General features: G+C 53.3%; 1 protein-coding gene and 1 long non-coding RNA gene across 13 annotated transcripts in view; one reads left to right on the forward strand and one right to left on the reverse strand.

The window, feature by feature from the left end:
* Positions 1-25,574, forward strand: part of Lrp8 (LDL receptor related protein 8) — a 71,671-nt gene that overhangs the window by 22,516 nt on the left and 23,581 nt on the right. For 3 of the 12 annotated variants that reach the window (XM_028888357.1, XM_028888401.1, XM_028888408.1), the window contains exons 3-7: positions 11,024-11,146; positions 19,228-19,356; positions 21,870-22,250; positions 23,048-23,173; positions 24,092-24,214. In XM_028888357.1, the coding sequence (XP_028744190.1) occupies positions 11,024-11,146; positions 19,228-19,356; positions 21,870-22,250; positions 23,048-23,173; positions 24,092-24,214 (882 nt within the window). The remainder of the gene's footprint in view (positions 1-11,023; positions 11,147-19,227; positions 19,357-21,869; positions 22,251-23,047; positions 23,174-24,091; positions 24,215-25,574) is intronic. The other 9 variants (XM_028888374.1, XM_028888382.1, XM_028888392.1 and 6 more) reach the window with 6 other exon arrangements.
* Positions 12,701-21,876, reverse strand: LOC119087433. The gene is made up of 3 exons (XR_005090881.1): positions 19,355-21,876; positions 15,308-15,441; positions 12,701-14,571 (listed from the first exon to the last, which is right to left on the reverse strand). It is a non-coding gene; the product is annotated as an uncharacterized LOC119087433 (long non-coding RNA).

Raw genomic sequence — 25,574 nt, forward strand, 5'->3', positions numbered from 1 at the left:
AAGGGGTTTGTCCAGTGAACCCCCAGAAGCCAGGTGCAACCTGAAATAGTGCCCAGGATTGCCTCAGCCCGGGCTTGGCTTTGTGGATTTCCCAGGGAAGTTCATTGTAGCAGGAATCTTAAAAGTTCTTATTAATAAAATCAAACCTGAGCCAGGTATTGGGGTGAACTGGAAGATCAGAGAACCAGAACAAGCCACAGCTGCCTCAACTCGCTGGATCCTCAGCTGATCTTGTTTCCTCAGACTGGAGGCCCCTGAGTCCTCATCCAGAATGGGTCTCAGCTGAACTGTGCTGCTCAAAACCTAAAAGCTTAACCAGCCAAATGCTTCTAGTTTCTGGTCCTCACACCTTATATACCTTTCTGCTATCTACTACCACTCCCTGGGATTAAAGGCTGGCTTTCTGGGATTAAAGGCGTGTGTCACCATGCCTGGCCGTTTCCAATGTGGCCTTGAACTCACAGAGATCCAGAGGGATTTCTACCTCTGGAGTGCTAGGATTAAAGGTGTGAGTGCCACCATTTTCTAGCCTCTGTATCTAGTGGCTGGTTCTGTCCTCTGACCCCAGATAAGTTTATTAGGGTGCACAATATTTTGGGGAACACAATACCACCACAGTCCATGAAGAGCTTTTCCACGGCATTGGAGTGATGAGGGTGTGCATCCCCTGGTCCCAGCTGGGGAAGATGGTGGGCCCTGCCTGTATCAGCCTGTGCTGAGCCTCTGTGATGACTCACCCAGGCTGGTCCTGGCTGGGAGAGGTCCTTCGTCTTTCCAGGGTGGAAGCTGTGCAGCGGCTCTCTGTCTGGTGCTAACAGATTGATAGCTGTGTGTCACTGCATGGCAGGTCTTCCACCGCATTCCTTGGAGCTGGCCTATCCCAACTGCTGAGGCTGGGGGTGGGGGACTCTAGGCCAGGGATCCACTGGTGTGTCGGGTGGGGGCACTGCCAGACACCATCACACTAGTGCTTGCTGCCTCTAACACAGCAAGAGGCTCGCCAGGGAGAGAGGAGCGCCCCGTGGAGCTGCCTGTGGCAGGGTTGCCGGTGAGAAGGCTCTGGTTGACTGTGACTGTTGAGGGATTGAAGGAAGCAGGCGGCCAGGAATCAGGGTAATGGAAAAGTCCCTTGATCGTCTTAAGAGTCAGCAGGACAGGCAGGGAAAGAAAGTCTTTCTGATTATACCCACCTCCCAATATCTCGAGCCAAAGCAGTGTAGACAGTGAGGACCCGGGTACCAAGCCACAGTTTCCTCCTTCTGCCTGCCTTGCCCTAGGCCTGGCAGTACATAACACTGCATCTAAAAGTTAGGGAGCTTGAAGCTCATCTTGTCCAGCCCATCACCACTGACAGGAGATCAAGGCACAGAGAAAGCGGAGGCCCCAGAGCACAGCCAGGATCCTGCAGACTGGGGCTGGAGATAGCTCAATGTTAATTTAACCCTATCCTCTGGTTAAGCATCTATGTTTATCATGGAGACTGGATATAGTTTTCTGTGTACTTACCTGGCTTTGGTATCAAGGTAATGCTGGCTTCATGGAATGTGTTTAGAAGTCAGTCTTCCTTCCTTCCTTCCTTCCTTCCTTCCTTCCTTCCTTCCTTCCTTCCTTCCTTCCTTCTTCCTTCCTTCCTTTCTTTCATTCCTTCTCTCTCTCTCTCTCTCTTTCTTCCTCTCTTTCTTTTTTAATGGAATAGTTTGTGTGGAGCCAGTAGGGGCCAGCAAGAAGATTCAGTCAGAAAGGGTACTTGCCATCAGGCCTAACGATCTGAGTTCAATCCCCAGGACCCATATGGTACAGGGAGAGAACTGGCTCCTGTCAATTGTCCTCAGACCTCCACACATCTCTAGTGGCATGAACTCTCTCTCTCTCTCTCTCTCTCTCTCTCTCTCTCAGCCAGTAGCATCCCTACCACAGGGCCCCCCAATTTCTCAGAGCCATACGGCACCCAGATGAGCAGAGACCCCGTAGATGGCGAGTGTGATCTGGGGGTGACAGGCTCCTGGGTCCTGCCTGCTCTAGACGTGCTAGCAAGAAGTGAGAGCCCGGCACCGAGGTCCACTCACAGAGGCAACAGACCCAGCAGCAGGAAGCAGATTTCCCAGGAACACATGTTGCTGTTGAATGAGCCCCTGGGCTCACAGGAATGCTTCCAGCTCCTGGGCTAATGGGTGAAGCATGTATCTTCTACTCAGCCAACGCCTCTTCCCAGCACGAGCAGCCACTGCCTAGGGGTGACCTCCTGCGGGAGAGGTTAGCCACTCCATCCTGTACTCCTTTGCACCAGGGATCCTTGGGCTCCTGGAGCCTGGCTTCCTTGACACTGGCTGCCAAGTTCTGCTCTGGGAACGCTGGGCTTTCCACTGGCAGCTGGTAGGGCCTTGGGCCTAAAGAAGCCTGCTCAAGGGACCCTCAGCATGTTGGCAGAGTAAGACTAGAATGCAGTCTAGAGCCTCGGAACTGCACAAGAGCTGCCCCTCCTCCCACCAGGAGGCCTATGGCAGGAAGAACAAGTACCCAAATGCAAGGGACCTTGGCAGGCCTGAACAGTGTGTGTGTGTGTGTGTGTGTGTGTGTGTGTGTGTGTGTGTGTGTGTGTGCGTGTGCGTGTGCGCGCGCGCACATGCACACAGGCAGAACCACAGACCTCTTAGAGGCTTCAGGTGGCTTATCTGGGCTTAGGTAGGAAGGTTCCTGGTTAGAGGAGGCTAAGGCAAATCAGGTACCCTCTGCCCCATTGGGGATTGTGAAGCTGGAGCCAGGCAGGACCCTGGGCTAGAATCCCTGGTCTAAAAGGATTTCCCAACCTTGCCTCCTGCTCTCTGGAAGCTTCTACTTTGAGGATGCCTAGAGTTTTCTTCTAGCTGTTTCCCTGGGACCTAGAATCCTAGTGCCAAGCGGGCAGTCCACATTCCAGGATGGGGCTGATCTGCTCCTTAGGAGATGGTGTTCCTGAGGTGTACACCTGTGTCTCCAAGCACCATGCAGACACTGGGTTTGGGGCCTTGGCAGGCACCAGCCCAAGACCCCTGCTGCTCTCATCCTATCCACTGCTCTCCTGCGTACCCTTCCCCCACCCCCAGCTGTCACTGGCTCAATACTGCCTGCTTCTACAAATCACTGGGACAAGAAGATGCCTTTGTTGTCTACCCTCAGAGCTGCTCATCTTTCCTGTGGCGACTGGGAGTCCCACATACCCTAGAGAGAGCTTGGACCTCCCTGGTGACAGCCAGACCAAGTGTGCGAGAACAACTGGGATGTACTGGAGGGCCTTGGGGCACAGAAAATCTTAAGTCACAGTCTTTAAAAGTTGATTCTGATGAGGAAACTAAGACCCAGAGTAGAAGAGCCAACCTTGCTAGTGAGGGATGTGGGGCTAGAGATTCTCTGAGGGAGTTCCTAGGCTGAGCATACTGAGGAAAGAGCCTGAGTCAGAGAGAGAGGTATGGGCTCATGTCTTGGCTCAGACCCTGCTGAGTGATGTTTTGTTCAAGTCTCTCTCTGGGACTCTCATCTATCCCCTGGTGATGGTACCTTCCTCTAAGAGGATGGCAGGAAGACCCATCTCTTTACTGGGAGACAGTGGTACCGAATCCTCAGGGGGTAACATTGGTGATGTCTGCCACAGCCACAGGTCACTAGGCAATCTTGGCACTCCAGGCCCAGTTCCACCCCTACCCCCCCCTGAGGGTGTCCTTGCAGGTGTCTCCCACATGGTCCCTCTCTGGCCTCCTGGCCCCTCCCTCCCTCATTTTGTTGCCTCCGTGTTTGGGGACATTTTGTTTGACTCCTGATGTGCCCTGGGTAGAATGTGTAATCTGTAGTGAACTGGGCAGGAGAGGGGACACTTTTCCCAACTTAACAGCAAAGAGGACGTCACATAAGTGATCCCCACCATGAGAGGATCTCTCCACTTATCTCTGGCCTCCTCAGCAACTGTGGAGTCTTCCTCATTCTCCCCAGGTGGGAGGAAAAAGGACTCACGTCTTGAATGTCACCTGCTGATGGATAGTGGTGGCCTGAGTCCTTCGGCCTGCTAGGCAGCACAGAGCCAAGGGCTTGAGCCTACATGCCACTCTTGATTGTGTTAGGACTCCAGGGAGTCTGCAGTACCACCGAGAGCCTGGAGCTGTGGGTTGTCAGAGTGGCTGCCTGGACCCAGGGAAACAGGGACGCAGTCAGTGTCGTCCACTGTTTCCTGACGCCTCTGACTGGCAGTGACCGTTAGAGTCCTAGGAGCTTAGGGTGTGCAAGTCAGGCTGAGGCCCTAAAACTAGGAATCCTGAGAGAGTTAGTGCCCGAGACACAGGGAAGCTGTTTGAAATGTCAGGCCCATGGGATCTTTAAACTCGGGGCTCACGGGAACGTGGCAGGCCTGAGGAGGGGTAAGGATCTGAACCCAGAGCTGCTGAACCACACAGTAGCTCCCAAGTCCCAGCATTTCCTGAAGGTTCCTGCAGGACTGTTGAGGGGAAGCAGGGGACAGGATTCCCCACGTTTTGCCGTTTCCGCCCCGCAGCTCCGTTTTTACCTATTTTCTGTGTTGGGGTTTCACTTGGGAAAAGGGTTTCTCTGCTTAAGTGTGAAGAGTAACACTTGCCAGGCCCTGCGCTGTGTGGCGTGGCAGCTCCGTGCCAGGAGCCACCCTAGCCTGCGAGGGTGTTTCTGGCAGTGGGTGGACAAGCCTGCAGGCCGGGGCCTCCTGGAAGGGGGTGCAGGCTGCTCCAGGCCACTGTCTCCTCCCCCTCGCGCTCCCGCTGTGTTGTGGCTTCAGCCAGAGAACACTCTTAGTCTGTCGTCCTGTTGACTGGGGTGACAGTTTAATAGTAGCTTCCTGGGCTGTCATTTAAATCTGCCTGCCAGGTTAGTAGGCCAGGGGCGGGCTGGCACGCCCCCTGCCCCCACCCCGGATCTCCATTCTGCTGGCAGCAGTTGTCTTGGCAACCCCAGGGCCTGGCAAGCTCTGCAGAAGGGTAACTGTGTGGGGAGCAGCCCTTTCATCTCCCCGAACAGGGTACAAGTGGCCCAGCTGCCTTCGGGCTGGCTGCAGGCAGAGCCAGGCCAGCCGGTGCTGGCCTAGGCCTGAGGGAGGAAGTAGAAGCAGCTGAGTCGCTCTGGGCAGGTCCTGAGGTGGAAGCTTTAAGTCTTCGGTTTCTCCTTCCCTCCGCGGGCACCCAGGTCACTCAGTGGCAGTGCTGAGCTGGACTCCCCCTTACTTACTGGTCTCTGCTGTCTCTCTCTCTCTTGAGCTCAGGAGACCAGAGGGAAGACAGGTTCTGCATCCCTGGCATCTCTCATCTCCCTGGCCCAGGTGGCTGGCCTCAGTCCCTGATCTGAGGACTTAGGTCTCTCCAGTGAGAACCCTTGAGCTCATCTGGGTCGCCCTTTGAACACCTGCTATTCATGGTCTTGTAGGAGAGGCCCACAGTGAGATGACTGCTGTTCTCTGCTGGGTACCTGTGGCCAGACTTTCTTCCAGGGACCTCATCTTATAGGAGCGAGAGCTTGCATCACATAGTGTTTCCCAGATATGGCTCACTGGGCTTTCTTTTCTTGGAAAACAGACATGGCATCCAGAAAGGGGAATCTCTTCATTAAACAAAATTAGATGTACTGGAAGAAACAACCAATTAGGTATCTGCTGCAGACTTTGTGGGGGTTTTTGGTAAGCCATGGGGGAAAGTATATCTTAAAGATATGGGCAGACAGCCACCCAGGCTCTCTGCCTGTTTTTTGACTCTCTTCCTCTGCTAGGGGCCACTGGTCCATGCTGCATAGCCTTACCAAATCACAAAGCAAACAGAGCCATGGGTCTCACTGGCTGCTGAATAAGCAGTTCTGTGCTTAGCCAGACACTGAGTGGGTCCCTGGATGAGCTCAAGGAAAGCAAGGTCAAACCGGGCCTCCAAAGGGCAGTTTGATGCCAGGCAGAGCAAGCTGGCTGCTAGCCTGGAAGAGCTCACAGGCTCCGTGATCCTTGCTGCCCTCCTCAGCCACCCACCCAGTCCCTTACAGACTGATTCCTCCAGTGCTGATTCCTCCAGTATGGGCCTGTTAGCCCTTCCCAGAATGCCCTTCCCCCCCACCACCACCACCCATCCTCACAATAGGCACCTCCTCCTTTGGGCACAGCCTTCCTCCAGTGACCTAGAGAGGCCTCTCAGGCTTCTTGGCCACACAGTCGGCCCAGATATCAATACCTGAGCTCAAGTGCAGCCTCTCAATGTGCATATGTGGTGTGACCTTGGGTTGACACTCATCTGGGAACTCTGGTTGGTGGGACGTTCTCTTGGCCACAAGCAGCAGCTGGATTATTTGAAGCCACATCTGTGCACAGGAGTGTGTGGGTGGGATCCACAGCTTGAGGATAATGCATTGTTTTGGGAAGGACGCCTCTGGGGGTGGTGAGTGGGAGTGGTGAGTGATCATAATAATTTACAGGATCATGCAGGGGCCGAGAGCTGCTGAAGGACCAGTCGGCACCACACCCCCATCTCCTGAGGAGAAGCACCACCCAGATGTGTTGACTGACAAGCCCGCATCACACACCCTTTGGCTGGGGCCGTGGCCGTGACTTTTCGCTCCTCAACCGAGTCTCCTTTGATTTCTTAGTTCACAAATCCCTGGCACCCCCTATCCTCTGTGTTCCTCGCAGCGGCCCAGTGTTTTGTGAGGCTCAGAGAAGTAGTGTATCTTGAATGAGGTCACACAGCCACAAGTGACAGAAGCGTCCCTTTGACCGAGAACTGTCGGGTGCTTCTTTTGCTTGCGCTAGTATAAATAGCAGTAGCCCTCACTTCCTTTGTCCCGGATTTCCCACTGTCCTCTGCTCTTCCCTGGGGCAGGCCCCTCCTCACCACCCTGTGGAATCCCAAGTCCTTTGTAGCAGTCCATCTGTTGCCATGGCACCAGATTATGATGTCGCAGACCCTGGATGACTGTGTATCACTCCTGCAGTGTGGAGTACAGGGACTCACAGAGGTGGGCATTGTCCAAGGGGCAGACTGGCACAGAGGGACATAAATCCCTGGAAACAGGGAACCACAGCCTGGAGCCCAGCTGGGGAATTGCCCTGGGAACCAAAGCCAAGGCCAGGAGAGTAGGGTCTGGCATGGCCTGCAGTGATGGCCCTGACCGACTGCTTGGCCTCTTCTGTGGCAGAGCCCAGCTAGCCTGGCTACACTGGAGGGACCAGAGGATGCTGAGCTTATTCACTGAGCTCTTTTGCCTTTCGTCCTGGGGCAGTGCTACACAAGATAGCCACCTCCCTACTGACTTCAAGACAGACGGGACTTGCTCTCAGTCACCTAGTGAAGAGGTGGCCATGCCAGGATTCATCTTAGGCTCCCGTGCCAGATCCTTCTAAGTGATTTCAGAGGTCCAACAGAGAGCCTTCAAAGTGGCTTAGTCTAGTCTCAAACCTGAAAGTTATCATGCTGTCTCAGTTTCTCCAGGGTACATTACTCAAACACAGATCACCATAGGCCGGGTTTCTGCTATACACTTTTGGGCACACAGAAAGGGTATACCTTTGGACAAGAACCTCTGTGCTTGGCAGTCCTTGCAACAAGGTCCCTGAGGTTTGGGGGGCATCTGTCTCAGGAGTCTTTACTCTTTACCTGCCAATACCCCGGTGGCTGCAAGCCTTAGTGGAAAGGGATTTACTTACTTCTGGCAGCTGCCACACGGACCCCTGAAGTCCTTCTTCTGCCCCCTACCCACTCACCTCTTTAGAGCCTCAGTTTCCTCTGTAAAGGGGATTAACAGCAGCTAGCAGGATAGCTGTGAGTGTTCCTGGGACTTGGGGTGACAGGTACAAGGTTAGATCTGGGTGAAAAGGATCAAACTGGCCAAGACACTGAAACCGTCTGTTCCTCAGTCTGCCATGGGCCAGCCATCTCTGAAGCTGTCATTTCTGACATTTAGCTTCCATGCCCAGTGTCTGCCATGGCTTGGCATACAGGGAGAGACCAAGCTCTCCCCTACATTCCCAGAATGCCCTGGAAGAAAGGGTCCTGGGGTGGTATCTGGCTGGCCTATGCCTAGTGACAGAGCCCCCCCCATCGCCTTACACAAGCTGTCTCGTCCTTGCCTGTCCCCTTGCTGGAGCTCTTTGGACCGGATGCCCTGTTCTCTACATCCCAGGGCAGAGGTTTATCGGAGACTGACGCTCTCACTGACTCCTTAACTTATGTGGGGGCTTTTCTGACACATGTGCCACTGTTTGGGGATTGTGCTGGTTGGAAGAGCAGGTTTTTTAACTTGACAGGTTCAGATCTCCTCTCACTTAACATGTGACCTTGGGCGTATACCTTAACAGCTTTGCCTGGGACTCTGCCTGTGTTAAGGGAGGAAATATCAGGCTGTTTGTCCTAGGGTTTCCTGAGTAAAACATCCGACAGAGAACTGGAAAAATAAAAAAAGAGGCATCTGCCGGGCAGTGGTGGCCCACGCCTTTAATCCCAGCCCTCAGGAGGCAGAGCCAGGCAGATCTCTGTGAGTTTGAGGCCAGCTTGGTCTACAGAGCAAGATCCAGGACAGGCACCAAAACTACACAGAGAAACCCTGTCTCAAAAAAAAACAAAAAAGAAAAAAAGAAAAAGAAAGGAAGGGAGAGAAAGAAAAAAGAAAAAGAGGTATCTATTTTAGGAAGACATGAAGAAAACCCCTCAGAATACAGATGCACTATGAGGATGCCATGGAAAAGCAAAGCCAACATGGAGTGGAGTCAAAGAAGCCAGTCAGTTCCCCCCAAGCCCTGCTAGGCAGCTGGGGGACCACAAGATGGGAAAACCAAACCAAACAAACAAATCCTTAGGCCATGGACTGTGCTTCCCAAGGGGAAGGATCCCTGCCCTGGGTGAGTAAGAGCAGAGAGGCCAGGAATGGGCTTGCTGTCCTCCTAGGGTCTGCCCTGAGTTGGGTCCTGTGTGGAATCTGACATGGTACCTGTTGTGGAGGGACAGGAGAAAAGCAAGCCACACCAGACCACAGACTCAGTGATGACACAGAGCAGAGGGCATCAGATTTAAGGGCACAGGCCCAAACCAGCCTGTTGCTGCTCTTTGAAAACAAACGTACAGAAACACAGCCCTGGTCACCCACCTGCTTTCTGTCTGTCCACAATAGCAAAACTGAAGTGCAGAACAGAGCCTGTGCAGCCTAGAGCCCCAAATATCTACCATCTGTACCAAGTTTACCAGGCTACAGACAATCATTTAGAGGATTAGGGCAACTCAGAGGAGGTCCCTGACAAAGATGGGAGGTGATGGGAAGGCTTCTTGAAGAAAGAAACATCCAAGCGTATAATGGAAAAGCAGTGTTTAGAGAGAGGGTTTTCAGACGACGGCCTGAGCAGAGTGTGATGGGATTAACAGTACCTAAGGACCAACAGTAATCAGGGTGGGGCCAATTGGGAATTTGGAGAGGGAAGAAAAGGAGGAAACTTGTCAGCCCCTAGAGAGGGGCAGTATCCAGATGGCCCTAACATCATATTTAGTCCTACCGTCATTCAGACAGAGGACTCCCAGGGCCCAGGCTCCCTAAGGACACTATCCCTGCCAGTTCTAGGACCTCTTGACCTGTGAGACTACCTACTATGCCCAAAAGATTGTGTCTTGGGGGCTGGTGAGATGGCTCAGCAGCTAAGAGCACTGGCTGCTCTTCCAGAGGACTCAGGTTCAATTCCCAGCACCCACATGACAGCTCACAACTGTCTGTAACTCCAGTTCCAGGGGATCCAACATCTTCACACAGACACACACGCAGGCAAAACACCCATGCACATAAAGTAAAATTAAAATAAATAAAAAAAAGATTGTGTCTTATCTCTTTCCCTTTCCCTATGAAGAAACCAAAGGCAGAGAAGGGGAAGTCCCTCCCTTGAGAGGACACGGCAAAGCCCAACAACCAAGACACAAACTCGGCCCCGCTGGCTCCCTGTGACATCACTCCTGAACCCTCAATCCCAGCCTGGGTAGGGCTCATGGAAGCTGAATGCAGGTGATGTTGAGAAGTCCCTGACTCTTTGAGGCCCTGGAGTACATGGAGGGTGCAGGGAGCCAAAGGCCAAGTCCTCACACCTCTCCTCCACACTTTCCAGGGTGGGCAGGCAGCCAGGCTCATCTGCACATTCCCTGTTGGGACAGCTGCCTGTTCTGCCCTTGTCTGAAGCTATGGTCAGTGCCAGGCACCAGGACAACACAGAAATAATAATAGAGCAACCTTGGGACATGGCCTTCTTCTCCACTCTGACCCCTAAACTCCAGTTTCTCTCAGAACTAGGCACACGGGGCAGCAAACTAGTTTGGGGCTGGATCTGGTATTCATATTCCGTGAGGATCTCAGCTTGTAAGGGCACATAGCACCCCATTTCCTTCCCTCCTAATCACTACCCAGACAAACAGCAGTAGCCGTACCGAGAGCAAGCACCTGCTGTGTGCAGGGCCCGATGTCGTGTCCTCATACATCAACTTCTTGCTCTTCTTCAGCCCTTTGTGTTCTCCCAGTGGATAGTCAAGAGAAGGGAATTCACATGTTCATAATGTCCTCAAATTCACACCGATGGCAGGAGGTCCAGCGTGTTCCAAACCCCTGATGAAGGATGGGAGTCTTCCTGCAGAGCTCTAGGACAGGGACCCATGTGGGTGTCTTGACCAATGAGTGCTCCCTCTGGGCTACAATTTCCTTGTCCATTGTCACAAAATTGTTGTCTCCTTTTAGGGTTCATGATCATAAGCTCCCGGGCGCTCTTCCACGGGGCCTGGTTGTGTGTGTGTGGTGGGGTAGGCAGGTGAAGAGACTGAGAACCGCCTGAAGGGAGGAATTGAGAAGTGGTGTGGGGGAAGGGGTGGCTGCCAGCCTTGCTGGACTGGAGCTCCCTACTTACAGACCCTGCAGGAGGTTTGGGGGTACACTTTTTAGGCTGAGCACAAGCCAGCTACCTGTTGGCTGCCTGACTCTGTCTTAGAAAAGCATTCTGTGCTCAACAGATCCTCAGCTCTTTCTTCTCTTTGTCCCACAGCCAAGAGGACCTGCGCAGACAGTGACTTTACCTGTGATAACGGCCACTGCATCCCGGAGCGCTGGAAGTGTGATGGCGAGGAGGAGTGTCCTGACGGGTCTGATGAGTCCAAGGCCACTTGTTGTGAGTCTTGCCCTGGACCTCAGTTTCCTCATCAGCATTTTCGTGTTGGCAAGTGTTGGGTTCATGTGAGACAGTCAGAGGATGCTCGGTGCCAGGCAGGCCCTCTGGGGAGTGGGAGGCTCCTGGTAAGCAGTCGGGGGTTTAGGTGCCTGTTTCCCGGGCTTTCTTCTCGGCTCCCTTGTAAGTTTGACTCCGTTCCTGTAGCACCAGGAGCTAGAATCGGCCCCCAAATACTGCTCAGAAGTAGCCATGGCTCATCTTCCAGGCCTGCTGCTCTGTTCTCGAGGATCTTAATTGTCATTCCAGCGGCAGTAACGGCAGCTGGTGCTTGTTAATCATTTACTGGGGCCACACCTCGCTAAGCTCTTTGTATAATACAGCCACCCTTTCATCTTGAGCGCAGCCTCTAGAGGCAGGTTACCACTTCCTGAATTGTCAAAAGGGGCACACAGAAACTCAGAGTTGGAGTGATTTGTCCATGGCCACCCAGGCAGGACTTCGAGGGCCCAGCTCTCTCCTCTGTCTTGGGTGAGCTGAGTACAGGAGGCTTGTTCTTCATGGCGAGCTGGATGCCGACAGAAGGAACCAGGGCTGAGGCGGCAGAGCTGGTGCTCCAGGACTGCCTTCCACATACAGAGCCTTGTCTCTCCATGATTTCTTCTCTAGGCTCTAATCCTCAAAGCAAACTTAGACCTGGCAGGTCATTCCGTGACATTTGTTAAATTAAAAAGGAGATGAGGAGGGGAGGGGGAGGACCCAGCGGTCCAGAGGCATCAGCAGCGCGAGCCTGAGACAAAAGGCTGGGGGAAGCACGTGGAGAATGGTGGGACTCAAGGTGGGGGGGTCCAGAAACCCCTCTCTGGGACTAACATCTGCCCCAGAGGTAAAGGCAGGGACAATAGAGGCCAGAGTCCCATCTAAGGCTGCTGCTGATGATAACTGGGTTTCCTTGTCTCCTAGCAACAGAGCTACCAGTTTCCAAGAGAGAAAGAGAAAAGGAGAGCAAGGGAGACCCCCACCCCAGACAAAGGCCCCTCATTTCCTAGGCAGCTGCCAAGCCCTCCCCAGTTTTCCTGCAGACCCCATCCTTTCCTCACCACACCAAATGCCACTCCATGCTGTCCTGGAGGCGTGCGGGCAGAGGGAAGCCCGGGGCTTTCTCCGGCCCTTCCAAAAGAACAAAGCCCTGCCACACTTGCCTGTGACTGGCATCCTCATGCCAGCCTAGAGGGTGGTGGATCCCTAATGGAGAAAGAAACTGAGACTGGACCAGGCTGGCCAGTTGACCCTGGCTGCTCAGCTGAGAAGGGGCAGAGTTGTAGCACGAATGTTAAATGGTCTTTTACAGATGTAACACGAATTCTAAAATGGTCTTTTAATTAAAACAAAAAACAAAAACAAAACAAAACAAAAACCGGAGCCAGATATTGGGGTAAATGCTGAAAGATCAGAGAGACCAAGGAACAAGCACTGCCACCTCTTACCTCTAGGACTCCTCCGCCTGAGAAGGTTCAGTTCCTGTCTCCTCACGCCTTATGTACCTTTCTCCGCCCGGCCATATCACTTCCTTCCTAGTGCTGGGATTAGAGGTGTGAGATCTCAATGCTGGGATTAAAGGTGTGTGACTTCCAGGTACTCTCCCATCCTGCCTATTTCCCTGTCTTTCTTCCTCAAAATGCCAGTGCTCGCTGCCTTCCTACCTCATGGTCTGTGCTGGGCCCACATCCCCACTCCTCCTGACTCCAAGGTCCTTCTATGTATCAGCTGAGCAGCTGGAGGCCTCAAGAACTTGGTAGACCTGCCTCACAGACATACAGCCTGCTTGTGGCAAGTGCCTCTCCTGTGACAAAAGACAGGCTTCTCAGGCTTTTGATTCATGGGAGCAGCAGCCAAGAAAGCACCCGGGATTGAAGAGGCCCAACTCCATGTGGATTATCCCAGGCAATTGCTGTGAGGGCCCTTTTTCCACTGCTCCTCCAAATATGAGTCCCAACCTAGGATCCCATAGATTTCCTCATTTTAAGATTCCTAAATTCTTAGTAGTCCAGGACCCACTTTCTGCACTTGTCCAGTGGGGTGCAAAGCCTGGGATCCCTACTTCCTGAATCTTTGCATTGGTCGGAGCACTGGTCACAGGGTATGTGACTAGGGAGGGCTGCCTGGAAGAATCAGCCAGAGAGGACCTTGAAGGCCAGGCAGAATTTGGGGCAGCAGGACTGGTAGCAAGCTTGCTCACAGCTTCCCAACTGAATGAAAACCCGCTGTCCATTTAATTGGTGTTGCCATAGCAACCTCCATAGCCTACCAGGTTTCTGGGACTGTGCCAGCTCCCAGGATAGAGCCTTACTCCTCACCCCAACAGAAAGATTATAGATAGAAGAGTACAGTAGGTTTGGGATCTGATTCAGTTGGGTCAGGCCCTTTGCCTTGAAACCTCAGGTGAGTTACCTAGTCTTCCTGAGCCTTGGTTTCTCCTTTTGTAAAGTGGCATGGCGTATTTGCCTTATAATGGGTGTGGGACTCCGCTGAGAAAACACAAGTATTGGAGTAAGTGTCCGTGTTGTTTATTATTGTTCTTGGACCTCAAATCTCTGCCCCAGTATTACAGTTTATTAGGCTATCAGGACTCCAGAGTCATACTATTGAAACAGTATAGGGGGAGGGGCTTGTGCGTGAGAGAAGCACAGGGACCTGGGATAGGTACTCATCAAATACAACCAGAGTCACAATGGGAAAGCCTAGAACATTTGCCTAATGAAAGTGTCATTTGGGTTCTAATTATAGCTCACTTGATTGACCCACCTTCAGGCATCTGCTGGGAGGGGCGCAGGCAGGGAGAGGAGAGTGGTTCAAGGGGAGAGAGCTCAGATCTGGGTGCTGCTCACTGCACGCGGATTTCCCCCCTTGCATCTTGGCAGTTGGAAGGGGCTCTCGCTGCTCACTTCTGCTCACCTGCTTCTTATGGATCAGGAAGTGCAGGCCTGGAGATCTGAGATCGCCCATTCTGCCTGATGAGGTGTGAAGGAGTCTACTGTAACTCTGCTCCTTCAGGGTGACAGGGGGCAAAGGTGTGCTCCCTACGACAGGGCCCAGCCAGGGGACACTGGTGGTTGCCCACGTCTCAAGTTCTCTTGGAACAGGCAACCCCATTTCTCCCTAACATCCAAGTCTCTAAAACTGCAAACCAGTGAGCAGCCGCAAGGTCCATCAACAAACATTATCCTGGTTTCTTTATTTATTAACCTCTGAGTCGGCAAACGTACCTGTAGATTTGGGTTTCTGGGACAGGAGTCTCAGGAAGTTAACGAATGCCTTCAGTCCCCTCTGGGTGGAGTTTCAGGCCCTCACTAGTGTTGTCTGGCAGTGAAGATTTGTGCTTCTGTCTGGAACACTTGGACAGCAAGCCAAAGGTGTCCCTTGGGAACCTGTGTTCCAGGAGAGGCTGTGCTGAGATGGGGACCATGTCACAATGAGACATACGTGCTCCCGTGCATTCCCCAGGGGTGAGACCAGCCTCCCCAGCAGACGTTGCATTGTCATTGCATGGGATAGGACAAGAGCACTGTTTCCTGAGCTCCAGTGTGGTCCAGGCTTTTGAGTATAGGGATTCCCACACTGCCTCATGCAAACCACTTACCCACCCCATTTTCAGCAGAGGAGACCCAGGGAGCATAGAAGATAAATGTCTTGCCTAAGGAACTTAGTGTTAGTAAATGAGATTTGGACCTAGGTCTATTGACTCTGAAACCCAGCCTCCTTCACCTATATCCACTTGCCTGGAGGTCTTGGCTTCAAGGATCCTGACAATAGACATCAGATAGCCAAGTTGTTCAGCCTACCTGAGCCAAGGCTAGCTGAGCACCTCACTGACCTCTCCAGCCATGCTGGGGAAAGCAGCAGTCTCCTCCTGCGCAGTGGCTGTATAGCATGGACCTGGGGTGGAAGTCCACCTCAGCTGCCTCCGTAAGACTCACAGCCAGCAACTTACACTCTCTCGGTTTTCCTCTCTGCCCGGGAGATGGCCACCAGCACTTTCTGCCGTACTCAGTGGAGAGGCCCGACCTGGAGCCTGGAGTCCCAGCTTTGGGGACGAGCTATACCACAAGAGAGGCACAGGCAGTGAGGGTGCGGGAGAGACAGGCATTTGACACACACACCTACCTCTCGCTGGACCCTGGAATGCCACTCCAAGGAATGCTTGTCAACTTGATCTCCTTGGCCTCCTGGCATTCTGGGAGCCTTGACTCTTTAGGGGTGAAGGGACTGGTCGTAGGCACTGCTGGGTCCTTGAGAGCCTGTAATTAGAAATGCCTATTTAGGGACACAGCAAATGCCTTATTAATTATAAAGAAAGGAAGCAGACAGATTGTTTAATCATTGTCCTTGTTGAAAGGTTATGCTGTTAACTGTATAAATATTCATTAAAAGTTCAATCGGCTGCCTGCCGCACTGGGGGTGGTGGTGCAGGACCAGGCCTCCGGAGGTGGAACATCTGGCCAGAGGCTGTTTCAGTCACCTCGGCTTTGGGGAAGAAAGTTTGGGGGTGGCTCTCAGCCTTGCAAAGGTTTGATAGAAAGACAGGGCTTTTGTTAGAGGAACCCAGACTCTGTCTTCAATGTGCTGTGCATGTTTGGGTGACTCACTTGATGTCTCTGAACCTTAGGACTGCTGCCCTACTCAGCCTAGGAAACATTACCGCCACAGTCCCTTTGAGAATGGTGCTCCTGGAATCTGACTCACAGCCTTCTTGCTCGTCAGGGTTAGGGTAAGGGTGATGATGAGCATCTGAGTTGGTTCTGGCTAAATGCTATGAACTGGACTGGGTAAACTGTAAATCACAGAAACCTAGTGCATACAGTCCTGTTACACACACAGGGCACCAACAGGCTGGAGTCCATGGGGTTCATTCCTCACAGATGCTGCCCTTCCCACTCAGACCTTCATGATAGAGAGGGCATGGAGTCTACCTCGAGCACTTGTATTACATACAATTTTCTTTGTGTGTGTTCATGTACATGGTTCTACAAGGACATTTTCACACAAGTACATACCGTGCTAAGCATATTCTTCCCTCTCCCATTAGCTCCTTTGTTCCTCTAGATAATTTTGCTTCTATTTTAATGTCGTATATACACACTTAATTTTATATATTCAAATAAAACTAGAACCACAAATGAGGGAAGACATGCAATATTTGTCTTTCTGAGTCTAGCTTAATTTGTTTAATATGATCATCTCCAATTGCATTCACTTTCCTGCAAATGACATAACTTTGTTCTTCATGGCTGAAAAAAGTCCACCTCCCCCGTGAGGCCTAGTTCTCGGAGTCCGGGTCAGTGCTTAGTGTTTGCCTTGCCTTTCCACCCCACTGCTCTCTCAGGGGCTTGCAAACATTTGAACACCTGGATCACTCTTAGGGTGTCATGGTATTACAAGGAGATGAGGTGTGCCATATCTTTTCAATATGCAGCTTGTTACCTCAGGGGGCTCTCACACAGGGGTACCTGGAACTGCTTCAGTTGAGAGGAGTTACTAAAATGCAGGTTCCAGGGCCTGGAGCAGTGGCTCAGCCATTAAGAATGCTTTCTGCTTTCCCAGAAGGCCTGAGTTTGGGTCCCAGCACCCAGGGATCCGATGTCATCTTTTCCTCCTCCACACATGTAGCAGACACACATTCACACGAAGAAAAATATAAAACTTTTTAAAACTGCAAATTCCTTGGCTTTCAACATCTAGATTCAGTCAATATGGCCTGGGGCCCAGGGACTTGAACTTCTAAGACACCCCCCCCCCAGTCCCGCCTCTTGGTTAGAGAACTTTCTGGGAGTCAGCTGGTCAGCTCCGGCTGCTTCATGTTCTGAAGTACCAAGAAGTGCTCAAGGTTCTCCAGTGCTGGTGACAAAGTTATCTTCATATGCCCGACCCCCTTCACCCCCCCACATGACAGCCCAAAGTGGCCTTTTTTTTGGGGGGGGGGAGCAGTGTTTGGAGATAGGGTTTTTCCTGTGTAGCCCTGTCTTTCCTGGAACTCACTCTGTAGATCAGGCTGACATCAAACTCAGAGATCTGCCTGCCTCTGCCTCCCAAGTGCTGGGATTTAAGGCGTGTACCATCACCTCCTGGCAAAAGTGACCATTTCATTTTTGTATGTATTTATGTATTTTTTTTAGGTATGAGTGCTCTATCTGTATGTATGCCTGCAGGCCAGAAGAGGGCATCAGATCCCTTATAGATGGTGTGACCCACCATGTGATTGCTGGGAATTGAACTTGGGACCTCTGGGAGAGCAGCCAGTGCTTTTAACCACGGAGCCATCTCTCCAGCCCCCAAAAGTGGCCATTTTAAAAGTTCACTGAATGTCAGTGCTTTCCAGAGCTCTACCTGACAGTTACTTGGTGTAGAGTGAACTCTATGAATTCTCTGTTCCCGTTGGACTGCCTGATTCAGGATGGTGTTCCATGCCAGGTGTCCCAAACCTGCCCACATCTGGGATCCACATGGGGTTGAAGGTGCTTGTCCCCAGGGCATAGCATGTGTCATGGGGGACCTTGGTTTAGACACCTGCCCCACCCAGCCCCCGTTTCTGTGTCTTTCCTTGTCTCGGCCCACTTTTATTCATCTCTGTGGCCTCTCATTCCAGCCACAGAAATAAAATGAGAGGAAACAGATCAGAGATCAGAGTGAGACATGAGTCACTCTTCTGGACGTACGAAACTGTTCCCAGTGTGTGTGTGTGTGTGTGTGTGTGTGTGTGTGTGTGTGTGTGTGTGTGTGACTGGAACTCAGAGCTTACCATCATGCCTCGTACCCAGCAGCCCAGCAGTGCTCAATATTATCCACTGACTGGATAAACAAGACTCCGAGTCTCGTCCATTATGTGTGGATAATAACAATGGGGAGCATGTAGTGAGCCTAGGATGAATGTACTTCTAAACGCTTTACAGACATTAATCTGGTCATTACAACAATCATATGCAGCAGGTCATAGTGTCATTACACTTTGTTGACACAAAGAGAGGTATTTCTGGCCAAGGTCACGTGGCCACTGAATAACTGAGCTGTGATTCAAACCCAGGCAGCCAGCCTTCAGAGCCCACATCCTCACTTTCCATGCTGGAGGCCGGAACATAATCCTCACCCTGCTGGGTTATTCTAAAGATGAAATGGAAATGTCTAGCACTGTGCCTGGCACAAATCTAGAGACCTGAGGCTGGGACTCCTGCACACTGTAGACGGCAGCGGGGAGCCAGCCAACAAGGTCGAAGATGTGTCTGCCTCAGCGGTCACGTGGAGTGGGGGGAGCTGAGCGAGCTGCCCCCAGTCCTGAATAGGGTTCTCATTCTTCCAAACCGAGACTCAACCCCGGGGCTCTAGGCCCCTGACTGAGTCAGCCTCTGATTGCAGCTGCAGTAATTATAGCTGGCAGTCCCGCTGGGCCTGCGTGGAGAGGCTGTTCTCAGCGGTGGGCTCGGGCCCCATCTTACAGAGACTCCAGATTGCTGCTGCTAGGGTTTGGGTGAGCCCTCCAACCACAGGTTCAAATCATGGAGGTGATGATCTGGAAGTAAACCGAGGTCCTGTTAGGCATACCTCACCAAAGGCACAAGGCTGGAACACAGCAAGGCTGTGGCAGTTCCATATTGTGAGATCTTAAAGGGAAGATGGGGGGGGGGGAGGCTTGGATCAAGAAAGACTTGAAGCGAGGCGGTGGTGGCACACGCCTTTAACCCTAGCACTGGAGAGGCCGAGGCAGGTGGATCTCTGTGAGTTTGAAGCCAGCCTGGTCTACAGAGTGAGTTCCAGGATAGCTAGGGCTGTTACACAAAGAAACCCTGTCTTGAAAAACAAACAAACAAACAAACAAAAAAGGGATTTGAATGTCTTGGACTAGGAGACCATGAGAGAGCGGGGACAGTGTGGGGTGGGGTCAGATTTAGGAAGATGGCTTCCGATGAAGAGGCATGGAGCAGGAGTCCCTTGTGGACTGCTAGGGACTTACGCCCAGTACCAGGACTGTGGTGCTGTATCCTGAGTCACCCTTAGCTAAGCCGCCATGAACTTCCGGATGTCTGTCTCTGCAGCCAGGGAAGAGTGTCCTGCTGAGAAGCTAAGCTGTGGACCCACCAGCCACAAGTGTGTGCCTGCCTCATGGCGTTGCGATGGCGAGAAGGACTGTGAGGGCGGAGCGGACGAGGCCGGCTGTCCTACCTGTGAGTCCAGGGCCAGAATCCCATTGTCTGCCGAGCAGTCAGGCGCCCTCGGGAGTGGTGACCTCTTGAAGGGGCCTGTTTCTCTGTGGGGCCTGGAAGGTGGGCAGGGAAGAATAATGAGGAGAAGATTAGAGACGGCTGGGCACTTAGGAGCCATTTCCCTTCTTTCATCCTCCCGACCACCTCATGAATAGCCACCACCATCCCCATTTCACGGGTGAGGAAACTGAGGCTCAGACAAGGGAGGAAACGTGCCCAAGGCTGAGGGATGGAACCGAGATTCAAATTCAGGTCTAACACACAGCTTTCTACCATGTCTGACATCTGCTCATCCATTCTACGAGTCTACCGATCTCCAAGCAAGCGCAGGGGAACCAAAGACTGGGCTGCATGAAAGCGATGTCTCGTGCCTGGGGACTGGCAGTGCCGGGAACGGGGCATGGGGCATGGGGCATGTGCCGACAGAGTCCTGGGGTGTGAAGGACGACTGTTGCTGACATCTCAGACTGGGGCACATATCACATACAGAGAAGACATTCCCATCAGCCTCAGCAGGGACAGATGGAAGTGGTCATTGGGACAGTTCCACATGGCTGAACTTCAAACACAGGATAATCTCCTTCTCAGAGAGCAGGCCAGCAAGGTTTGGGCCAGGGGCAGGCAGGGGGAGGGGGGCACATGATCTGGCTCATTTCACATCTCTGGGTACCTACTATGTGCCAGGTCTGAAGGGGACGATAAGGTGGTCCTACAGTCTTCCCCTGGGGACTCCAGACTGGCCATGCTACTAGACTATGAGACTGGGTTGAAATTCAGGAGGGTGTATGCCAGGCACTTGCCCACCACTGCCTCTCAGAGCATCTCCCCATCCCCACCCAGTCTCTCCTAGCCATCCTCCCTGGTCCAGGAGCAAGGCCATCTCCTCCTAAGGCTTCTAAGGTTCCAAATGTGGAGAACTGATGGGTCTGGAGCAGGATGTGTATGAATAGGGGTGAGGGTCCGGCTAGTGTCTGCACTTCAAAGCCTCAGTGATGGCTCTGGCTTCAGCTGTGATAGTTTTGTGAGAACTCATCCACCCATGCCAGTCCCTCTTTTTCCTAGACACCCCCAACCTTGTAATCAAACGAGTCTTCCAGTTTAAAGCCATCAACCACTATTGCAGGGAGTTGGGGGGGGAGGTACCTGACTAGGGCATGCTGGGACAGGGACATCTGTTAATTATAGGAACCAAAGGTGTGAGAACAGCTTATCAGGCTCCCTGTGGCCTGGGCAGAGAAGGAACCCTCCCTTCTCCAGTTCTCTGAACCCCTCCCCTTTGTGAATGTAGGGAGTGGGGTCCCTGGGCCCTCAGAACCTCATTGAGAATCCACTTCCTGTCAGGACTCTCAGAAGACAGACCCTTCTCTCCCTGGGTGTGTGAAGCTGTGTCTAGACAGGCAGGAGGGTGTCAGCAGCAGCATCTGGGGGGTGTGGGGGTACCAAAGAGCACATGCTTTTCCCTCTGATGCCCCCACATCCCAAACACCCAGAAGGGGGAAAAATGCAGCTGTCAGGAACTTGGTAGGGCTGTCAAGAACATGACAAGGTCTGCATACATTGTAACACTGAAGACATCACTTGATTTTATGTTCAGTAACAATGAAAATTGACATCTTGTCACCAGAAAATAGAAACATGGACTCTGGGCGCCCCCATATGGAAAGATATGGAGCTGCCACCACCATGTTTGTGGTCACAGCCACAGCATTCCTGACCCACCTGAGCCCAGAGGCCAATGTCAGGAGGAGGCGAGGGAGTGGATGCCTTGGAAACACTCCAAAGAGAGAGGGAAAGCTGAGAGGCTGGGTCAGAGTAGGAAGGAAATGCCCCAAACCTGAGTTCTGGTTCTTTTGTTTCAGTGTGACCCTGAGCAAGGTGCTTGCTCCCCTCTCTGAGCCTCAGTTTTTCTATCTTGAAACTAGCACCTGGGCGGGCTGGTCTCTAAGGCCTTCCTGCGACTCCAGACTAGCCTATCAGAGAGAGGAAGCCCTGGTCCAGACAGGGCCAGGACCTGTTCTTTACCGAATTCATCCACACCCACATCCTACAGAGGGCTCTCTCTGGGCCAGTCCTTAGAATAATGGGGTAAGAAGGACACGTGGAGTGCCTGGGAAAGGCACATAGGCGGGCTGGGGCAGACGGAGATTTCCTTAGCAGGGAAACAAGAAGCATGGGTTGGCTGAAGGTGGGATTTGGACCTGTGAGGGGAAGACGCAATGGCTACAGGGCAGAAATTCTGTGGACTTGGTGAAGTTGAGGAAGGGCAAGTGTGGTTCAAGGTCAGTTAGCATGACTGAGCCCCTGGCTTGGAAGTGGCAGTCTCTCATACCATGCTCCCTGTTCAAGTCTCCAACAGGACCTCTTCCAGCCTATAGGTGAGGGTCAGCACACCCTGTAACCCCCCTGTAGCAAGAGCTGGGCTGGGTCAGGGGGGATGGGATCCGGCCGGCCGACCGGCTCTCTGTCCTGCGCAGTGTGCGCCCCGCACGAGTTCCAGTGCAGCAACCGCTCCTGCCTGGCCTCTGTGTTCGTGTGTGATGGCGACGATGACTGCGGCGATGGCAGTGACGAGCGCGGATGCTCGGACCCGGCCTGCCCGCCCCGGGAGTTCCGCTGTGGAGGAGGCGGTACCTGCATCCCTGAGCGCTGGGTCTGCGATCGCCAGTTTGACTGCGAGGACCGCTCGGACGAGGCAGCCGAGCTTTGCGGGCGAGCCGGCCAGGAGACCACGGCCACGGCGGCCGCCTGCGCCCCCGCCGCCCAGTTCACCTGCCGCAGCGGCGAGTGCATACACCTGGGCTGGCGCTGCGACGGCGACCGCGACTGCAAGGACAAGTCTGACGAGGCCGACTGCTGTAAGCCCCCTCCGCGCACCCAGTCCCACCCAGAGCCTGCTGATATGGCCCTCCTACCCGGAGTACATCCCCTGCTTTAACAGAGACTCACACTGGGAGAATGAAGTGACTTGCGGGAGGTCACATGGCTGCTAAGGAGCGGAGCTCAGATCTGACCCCAGAAGCCAGGCACCTGTGTCTCAGCTGTGTGGCCATTCCATCACACCTGTTGCTGCCCCTCCCTGCTAGAGGGAGTCTGGCACTGGTCCCCCTGCCCAGAGACCTCTGTCCTAGGAGTGGCTACGTGCTGAGCCTGTCAGAGTCTGCTGACTGTCCCAGCTGTGTGGGGTCCCTGACGGGACTTTGGCAGACCCCTGCTGCCCTCTCTGACAGGCACCACTCACGGTGATATATTCTCATCTGTGCATTTCTCATCTCTCTGCACCCGAGCTTCTGGAAAGGGGCTCTTAGTGTCCGGGCCCCCCACCAACACCCAGCACAGTGCCAGGCTCAGGAAGGGTTGACTGAGCGGACCAAATCACTGAGTCATGAGCACCAGGACTCAATGGAAACCACACATCTGTGCTGAGGTGGTGGGCAGGGAAACGGGACTGGAATGCTGTGTGACCTTTGGCAAGGCCTCCCCCCTCTCTGAGCTTCAGTCTCCCCATGTGTACACTTGAGATGCTCTGGCTGGGTGTCCTCTGAGGCCTCCTAAGCTCGGTCACTGTTCCATTCTTTCTGGGTGGACATGGCATGAGGCCGTGGGAAAGCTCCGAGCCCCGCACGGGTCCTGACCTCCTCTTGCCCTGTTTCAGCAGCACCAGGACCCTGCAGTGAGAATGAGTTCCCGTGTGGGGATGGGACTTGTGTCCTTGCAATCAAACGCTGCAACCTGGAACTGGACTGCCCGGATGGGAGAGATGAAGCTGGCTGCCTGCAGGGTGCGTGAGCTCCAGGCAAGGGTTGGCGTCCCCTTGAGGATGGAACCTCAGCTGAGGAAAGGCCCTGTCACCCTCCCTGGCCTGGAGAAAGCAGGGTTGGCGGAGTTCTCCCCTTGATCTCTGAGATACCCTTCAGCATCACTTACTTGCCCATTATCACTGGGGTTCTGGGGCACAAGAACTGGACTTTAAAAAAAAAAAGATTTGTTTATAATGTATATGAATGCCCTATCTGCATGTACACCTTTATGCCAGGAAAGGGCATCAGATCCCACTATAGATGGTTGTGAGCTCCCGTGTGGTTGCTGGGAATTGAACTCAGTTCAGTGCTTTTAACCACTGAGCCATCTTTCCAGCCCAAGAACTGGGCTGGTAATTAAGGAGTTTGTAAAAGCTGAAGGAAGGCTAAGGGGGTGTGAAACGCTGCGGGAAGACTAGCCTCCCCACTGTTTGTCCGCACCCAAGGCTTTCCTCACTAGTTCTCAGACTGAGCAGAGACTGAAGCCTGTCCTCCAAAGAGTCCTCCTCATTCTCAGGTGGCTCTGCTGGTCACCACCCACCCCTACCGGAATAGAGGCCCTACCCACTAGTCTTGGGGAGTCAGAGAGGGCAAGGAGGCACTGGGGCAAACACTCCCCTTGGGGGATGGGCAGCCCCTGCTCAGGCTCTGTAGAGCTGCTGCACGGTCTTTCCCAGAACGGATAAAGACTCCTGCACGAGTGGGTGAGGGTCTGTCCTGTGGGAAGAGCTTCTACAGGCCCTGGCTCCACTGTCTGTCCTAGGGTCCCCTGAAAGGTCTATTAGGGCTGGCGCTTGAACTCCATTCATTTCCTGTGGGCCTTGGTTGGCCCGCCCAGCCGTGCCCCTTCCCACCCACTGTCTCACAGACACTGTCCACTCTCTTGTCTGGCCCGACAGAGTCAACTTGTGAGGGTCCCCGCAGATTTCAGTGTAAGAGTGGCGAGTGCGTGGACGGCGGGAAAGTGTGTGATGATCAGAGGGACTGCCGGGACTGGTCGGATGAGCCTCAGAAAGAGTGTGGTATGCTACCTGTCTACACCTAACAGCTGAACTAATGTTCTCACCATGCTCCCTCCTGGCATCCAGGCTCGAGGCCCTGTTCTGACCCTCTAGACCAAGTGCGATCCTGGGGCCTCACATTGGGCCGTCTGCTACTGGTATCTCTTGTTCTGGATTGCTGCAGAGCTCCAGGGACCTTTTCCTTTGAAGTCTAGATGCTCAAAGATTAGGCGGCTTCTTACGAAATGGGCCTCCCCACTCTGCCATATACAAACTGAGTATGTGCCCTCTACAAGTTTCTCTCTTCTTCTGTGTCCCTGCCCTGCTGATCTAGCCTTGGCCTTGGTCCTTGAGCTCTTCCGGTCCCTGACAGAGTCAAAGGTTGGGAGAAGCCAGGGAGCCCGTCAGGAGCATATCCATCCAGGATCACTACTCAGGCCAGGCCTGGATGGGAGTAGGGTACTCCCAGCAGCAGGCAATGTCACCATTCTAGAGCCTGAGACGCTGGACTCGTGGGAGAGCTCAGGCTTGCAGTCTAAACTAGAGAGAAGTAGGGTGAGCTGGCCATCCAGGGACTGGCAAGAGCAGAGGCCCTGAGCTAGAGGTGGAGGAGGAGCCCAGGGTGTGAGCAGAAGAGTTTGTGCTTCATCTCTGCCTGTCTCAGGACAGAATTTCAAAGAACTGGACAAAGGAGCCCCCAGAAGACAGAGTCTAGGTTGGCCCCTCCTTGTCCTCCCTCCTGGAAGCCTGCCCAGCGTCTCCCCTCCTGGGTACCCAGAGGAACATCCTGCCCCAGAGTTCCCCCAGGATCAGCCTCTTTGCTCTCCTGACGACTGAAAATGAAACCAGACTGGCTGGAAGCAAGAGTAGCTGAGCAAAGCTGGCTGAGCCTCCACCTGGGCTTGCAGAGACGACACTTCTGCCCCCAGAGCCAGCAGGGGTTTGTGAAAGGGGGGGCAGGGAAGCAGGGGCGGCTGACCCTAGCTTCCCCACACTCGGGTCTGCAGTTATCCAGGGACTACTAACCTACCAAACTTTCTTCTGCATGACATGCTAGAGAGAACTATGTCCTCGTTTCTGTCTGTGTCCTTTTGTCTGTGCTGGTGAAGAGACCAGTGTCTGTCCCCGCATCTCTGAATTACTGCATTCATGCATCTCTGCCTGCATTTCCATGTCTGTGGAGCCTGCAGACTTGTGTGTGCCTCTGCAATAAGCTAGTGTGGGTATGTGTGTGTGTGCATGAAGGTGTGTGCATGCAAGTGTGTACTGTGCTAGGGAAAGTGACGTCAAATGCTATTCAGGCCTCTAGACCACCCTGTCCTCTTCCTTCCTCTCCCAGCTCTCCCTACAAGCTACACAGAGTTAGAGAGGAACAGAGACT

This window comes from Peromyscus leucopus, chromosome 2 (genome assembly GCF_004664715.2).
Source record: "Peromyscus leucopus breed LL Stock chromosome 2, UCI_PerLeu_2.1, whole genome shotgun sequence".
NCBI classification, from domain to species: Eukaryota; Metazoa; Chordata; class Mammalia; order Rodentia; family Cricetidae; genus Peromyscus; species Peromyscus leucopus.